Source organism: Limulus polyphemus, unplaced genomic scaffold (genome assembly GCF_000517525.1).
Source record: "Limulus polyphemus unplaced genomic scaffold, Limulus_polyphemus-2.1.2 Scaffold2, whole genome shotgun sequence".
Taxonomy (NCBI): Eukaryota; Metazoa; Arthropoda; class Merostomata; order Xiphosura; family Limulidae; genus Limulus; species Limulus polyphemus.
In genome coordinates this window covers 2,931,839-2,938,647 of record NW_013665612.1, presented here as the reverse complement: position 1 = coordinate 2,938,647, position 6,809 = coordinate 2,931,839, and the positions used below count along the sequence as shown (strand labels likewise).

The 6,809-nt window shown below is 31.5% G+C and overlaps 1 protein-coding gene across 1 annotated transcript in view; it reads right to left on the bottom strand.

The window, feature by feature from the left end:
- LOC106466847 (fasciclin-2-like) overlaps window positions 1-6,809 on the bottom strand; it is a 103,199-nt gene that overhangs the window by 32,733 nt on the left and 63,657 nt on the right. The window contains exons 2-4 of the mRNA XM_013927188.2: window positions 4,723-4,900; window positions 2,226-2,383; window positions 956-1,240 (exon numbers count right to left, since the gene is read on the bottom strand). Coding sequence (XP_013782642.1) covers window positions 956-1,240; window positions 2,226-2,383; window positions 4,723-4,900 — 621 coding nt within the window. The remainder of the gene's footprint in view (window positions 1-955; window positions 1,241-2,225; window positions 2,384-4,722; window positions 4,901-6,809) is intronic.

The following is a 6,809-nucleotide window of genomic DNA, read 5'->3' as shown; positions in this document are numbered from 1 at the left end:
AAAATTTCAATAAAATCCCTTTTCTCATGGATGGTGAACATTATTGAATGTCAATTGTGAGTACATTGTTGTAGAACTGTCAGACAATTCCAGAAGAGGCTGCAGGCCCAATACCCAACTGCAGGAACTAGCAGTTATACCTGCCTGGAGGGTGGGTATTTCTGCTAGTTGATCCTGATTTTATTTGAATAATCATGTCCCATTACTCAAACTAATTTTACTTCATACAATACATTACTTTAAGTATCTCAAAGTATTCAGCATGAAAAAAAATTACCAATTCAAGAAATCCACAAATTGAGTTTCAGACAAGAGCAAAGCAGAAAAGAAAACTTTCCTAATAATTATGAATAAAAAGCTTTTTTTTTAACTGAGAAATAAACTAAGTAGCAACAGTAATTGTTAAGCAACTGCAATTTTCTTTTAGGAAAACTGTAAAGGAGGAAAGGAAATAATAATGAAAAACACCATATATTGATTATTTGTGGTATCTTACTTCAAAAAGCTACATTATGAATTATGTTAAATATTTAAAGTTAAGAGGCTGAAATTTGGCTCAAACATGCTTAGTATTAGAATGTGGAAAAAAGTTAGTGATCAAATATTTGTTTTACTGATGATCACATATTTTTACTTGTATGTTCTGGGATTACTTCCTATTTTCTTTTCTGTTTCTTTAAATATTGTAATATACCAATCAGCTTAACCTTTTCTCAGTATTAACCATAGCCTTCCTGTCAGTTTTTTTTTTACCCTTGGTATTTTTCTCATCACTCAGTAGCAAAGTATTACAACAAAATAATGAATCACATTTTTGTACCTTTCCTTACATCATATTAAGCAATGGACAGTTTAAAGGATACTATGAGAAAAACTACAAAAATATGAATTTCAGCAACTCTCAACAAATATCAGGAGCTCTAACAATACAGATATACAGAAACCATGCACTCACTAAGGACTTCCACAACAATATCTTGATGCTTGAATCTTCCAGTTTCTGTGACAATAGCTTGAATACGGTACTTCCCACCATCATCTTCGTGCACCTCAGATATTAAAACTCCTTTTTTTATATCAACTTTGAATCGAGATGTATCTAAAGGGATTGTTTCTGATCCCTCTAGTTTGGTCCAGGAAACTTGAGGTGATGGATCAGCTGAAACAAGACACTTTAGTTCTCCTGGTTGGTTAACAACAAGAGACTGTTTTTCAAGGCAGTCTTCCCAAGTGATGTCATCTGTCAGATAAAACAAATCAAGTACATACAAAAGCTCCACATGCAACACTACTAAAAAGAAATGTTTGGCTAAGTTGGAAGAACATTACTACAATAGCTAACAAGTGGTGTAATTACATATTTCATAATGTCATGAAGAATATGATAGTTTTAATCAAAAATACAAATTGTTGAACTTCAAGTTTTTCACCCAAACAAAATTAAGACTTCAGGATTTTACATTTAACTTTTTAAGCCATTAGCACATTCAGGCAAGTGACTATAACAGGTCACTAGTCCAGGGATAGCCATACAGTTTATTTTTCTCAAGACTTTTTAGCAACAAATACACCAATAAAACCATTAAAATCTAAACATTGTAAATAGCTAATCAATATATATAATCAACATAAGATACCACCACTGCAGTCTTCAAAACAACCAACTGAACAGTGTAATAGTGATGATCCACATAGAATAAAATAACTTTCTGATTGGCTGCTAAGTTACTTCCTTTTCTGTTTTTAGAAATAAACGACTTGAACAAACCAGCTTTGAGAAATCAATATCACTTTTTCACAAGCAAATCAGGTGTTAAACTATATCAAAAATAAAACGTACATAAAATTAAGCCACTAGCCCTATTGTTGGAAACTACTCTGAATGCATTTCTTACTTGTCCTGACCTATCAAGCTAGCATTAACATTGAACCCTGGACTTACTTCAATGGTTAGTAAATTATTACAGTATGTAGTTAAATTGTAAAAAGAAAAATATCTAAAGAAGTTTCATATTATCACAGATAGTCAGAATTATTTAATAATTCATTATATATGAACATATCTGGTAATTCACATGCATTTTTCAGTGAAATTTAGAATGGATGGAAAATTGATTTTTTTTAAATTAAGTAAAATAAATATGTTTTTATAGATCTGAAATTTAAAGTTCTTTAAGGAATTAATGAAGAACCAATAATTAACTAAGAGTCTTCATAATACTTACGGAAGAAGGTCACTTCAACACCAGTTTCCAAAGTTTCTGTATCATTGTATGTTGCCTTACAAGTATACATGCCTGTATCTCCTGTTTTGGGTTTCACAAACACAAGCGACAGTATATTTTTCATTATCTTATTGACTTCAATGTTTTGATCACTTCCACTGTAAAAGATATATGAAAAATGTATTAAAAATTCCTTCAGAGAACAGTTATTTGATTCCATTACACTACATTGCTGTTGTACATCTAACTCAGTAAAATTCCTATGATACTTATAAACTCCGTGATTAATTTACAGTAAAACAGAGAGAGTGCAATATTGTTTCAAAAATATGGTTCATGACTCACTGCTAAGTTTCTCTCATACATGGAAAGTTTTTATATTTTGTCATAGTCAAGAAAATATTTACACACTGCTGCTCTATTTAAAATAGTTAATTGACACTTTTTATACAATAAAAAAAAAATCCATACCTCAGTAAAAACAACTCTTTTACAAACATTTGTGTGTAACATGATAGGAATTTTGGCAATAAAGTTAGAAAAAATTACCTTTACTATCCATATAATAATAAAAATAGAAACAAACTTATTTCTGATAATGTTTTTACATTGCAGTTTCATCAGGGCTAGTTGTACATGAACTAGGATAAGAATTTAAACATTTGTTTTCTGAACTTTCAAAATATCTACAATATTGAATGTATTATTATTTGATAATCTAACTCGTAATTTTAGTATCTCCAACATTAATAATACCACAATTCATTCAATATTTCATAAAGACCCAAGATAATTTGTATGATACCACTACTAATAATTTGGTACAAACAAGGTTATAGAAAGCAATTTGACCCAATGAAATCACCCTTGATTCCCACAATAAAAATCATCAATAACTATATCAACAACATTCGAAATTTTGTATATTATTCATGAAAAAAATAACAGTTATGACTTAGAAACCTTCCCTGACCACTTCATTACTGTCCCTCCACACATACGACTTAAACTTTCTCCTTGAGCCTACAACATACAACTCTGCATGCTTAAGCTTTCAACATACAATACCCCCCCAGCTATCTTCCATTCAACACCTTTATCTCTCTCTCACACACACACACACAATAATCCAAGCCAATCACTATACAAGTGATCAATTTACCATCTTCCTAGGTTGGGTGGCCCTCAGGGATAAAAGAACCCCTACTTGAATACATACCAATGTGACAAATTAGGATGATAAGAAATCTCCACTGTCCATGACTTGAACTAATGCTTTGAGGTCAATGATCCACCAACTTATTTACTAGGAATCAAGTTCTAAGTGGATAACCTCCATCTTAACTGTTAAACAGTATGTAGCACACTATCATAAAAAGATTATTCCACAACATGATAGTTCTAATAGAGGAATAATTCTATCTGAGAATACGTCTGGTTCTAGGTTTTCTAAGTACATGCTAACTACCATTAATATTTAAGTCATCATTAACACCCGTATCTGTGCAGAGATAAGCAATATTTCAACATGTAGCCTATACAAATCCCTCACAAAATGTAAACATTGAACCACACTATGTTTTGTTCCTACACAATCCAGAGAAAACGTGCCAATATACAAGTCTTTCCTTTTATTTCCAATTTTTACAATCGGGTACCACTGTTGTAACCGTTATGTCCTTCCTTTAGGCAAATAGATTATCTTCATTGCTTACAAATTAATGCAATAAATATGCAAAGTACTTGATATAAATTTTGAATTCACATAACTCATACATGTAAATCTTGGAGACGTTATCCAAGTTCATAATCATCTAAAGTGTTTAGAATTTAGCCTCTGTACCACACTATAATTTCACAGTCACACCCATGTTCAATGAATAATTGTTCATAAATTTTCTTATTTTCTGGCTTAGTCATGTTAAATCAGTGGGTGGGCTATTCTTAACTTGTTAACATCATAAAAATGATCTGATTAGTTTGAATTTGCCCATTTTTCTGGCATATTACAAATCCTCTGCATATTAAAACTGCATAATTCAGTCCTAATCAAGCTTCTTAATGAGATCCTTTTATGGACTCATTTAAATATATATTGATTTTACAAATCAATCATTGGATAGCTACTGATATACTAAAACTCACTGAAAGGTCTCTTTTCAAACTAATAAAATTATGAATGGATTACTGGAAATTTTATATACATTAAAAGGCCACAGTATTTTGCATAGAATAATTTATGAAACTGTTCAGAAGACTAAAACCAACTAAAAACTAAAACCACAAAAAACTTGTGAGCATCCAAAGGAGTATGTCTTCCCCTTGTATCATCTAAAAAAGTAATCAATATTCAAAAATTATCACTGAAGTTTAAACATGGTCTACAAATTAAAGAAAAAAATGCAAGGCAATAGATTTTTACAGCAAAATACCCCCAACCTCATGCTCGTATACCCAGTCCCACAAGCCTATGCTAGTTTGTGTGAAAATTCCTCACCTTTGGCCCAGTACTTCTCCACTTGGATTTTCCCATTTTATCTCCGAGAACAAGCTGTTATCATCACTATCTCCTGTACAGGTGAGAGCAAAGCTTTCTCCTGCTGGTCGTGTTTGAGCATTGCCCAGAGGTTGAATAGAAAGTTTCACCTTATTCTTTAATTCCTGAGCAAAACAACCTTAAAAAACAAAAATGTCCATTAGGTGAGATTAATGAATCCACTACAGTTACAAAAAAAATTATACCTATATGAAAATGTCAAGGCAAAGAAATAACAATCTACAATGAATTTCAGTTCAATATAGAGAATCCTTCCACAAATTTATAACTTGATAATTAACAAGAGTTCATCATCATATGAAAACACATTAATTTAGTTCGGTCTTTCTACCTATGTCTTTAGTTTAAGTATTTTTTAATTCTTTCACATACAGACTTTATATTTTGCAAACATATCACAGTGTTTTGCAGACAAAAATTCAACCTACATAAAGACCTTACAAAAGTTTACAACAGATGGCAGCATGCACACATGTGTATGATTCTCTGGTAGTAATTCACTGTTCCTACAGTATTTCTTTGATGGCTTCTAGAATTTTTAAATAAAGAGTACAAAGTTGAAAATTAACACATTAGAAAGCAATGAATTATTTTAGCTCGCTGATATTTGAAACTTGCTCATTAATGATATGGCTGATGACAACTCATTCCACCATTTCTCTGGATTACTCTTTTACTGAATTCATAGCATTAATAGTGCATCTCAAATCCAATAAGAAATTACTTTCCGGTGAAAAATGACTTTTGAATCTAGTCTACAGTGTAAAATTTAAACTTCAACATTGTGCTTCTAAGAGTATTTATTCATTAGAAATTTTCGTGAAACAGTACTTTACATCTACAAATCAATGAACATTATTTCACACCTTATTTATTGTACAAGTAATACATTTACTATTTCGCGCAAAAAATAAAAAAAGGATTTATGATAAGCAATACTGATATTTTTGTCCACATATAGTCTGTTTTAAAATATTAGTACTATCATTCCTGACCTTTGTATCTTGTTAACTTACAAAGAACGTATAATTAATGAGCATTACATTACTATTAAAAAGCTTAAGTCATCAGAGTCACAAAAATATGTCTGGGCAACGATATAGGCGTGATGACATTCAACAGCTATCTCTTCGATTTGGTCATCTAATTACAATGGCTTGCATCTCCCCCTCCCTCCCTTACTTCGAGTTCCAGCTAACACTACAGGCTATATGGCTTTCCAGCTACCCCGCCATTATCGGGATTGATTTCCCTCGGTAACAGCGCTTAGAAAGTAATTTGTACTAGCGCTGTAAACCAGCAATTCTTTACCCCATTGCTTATCACCCAAGGAAGACGGTTACGACATTTAAAAGTATTGCGTATGACTTATTCAAGACTATTCTAAGTTTTCTAATCAACAGAGAAGAAATAAAAATAGAGAGGGACAAATACTACATACTTAATAATGAAGAAGTTCTTTAAAGCCACAAATAAATGTAGGTTTAATTACATTCCACCCACTCTTTAAATTGAGCATTTAGAGGCCAAAACTTTTACGAGAATAAATCAAATAGAAATTTTATTGGAACGTTGCTTGTTCGTTAACCATTTTAATTTTTTTCCCTCTTCACATCCCCCCCCCCTCTCGATATTACACTAATTGTTAAATGGTTTCCTTCACAGAAAGGCTAGAATTAAAATCCTTTAAAACACCTATCTGCATAATTTTTTAAGGCAAATGAACCTTTAATCGTAATCTAAATTTCTATTGTTCGCAGATTTGGGTATTGAATGGATCCATCGGATCATTAAATTTTTAATACTGAGTTAGGTAGTCACAGACAGATATTCCGGATCACAGACATTAAATATTAGTAACTTCCCCTTTCACAGACCAAATAATGTATTTAGAATTTATGAAAGAGGAAACATCGAGAATGCACTCGACGTTCAAACACTATGAGATATTGTAATAAAAATAAGAAATTGATCGCGCATATATATATATATATATATATACACACACACACACACACACACACTAA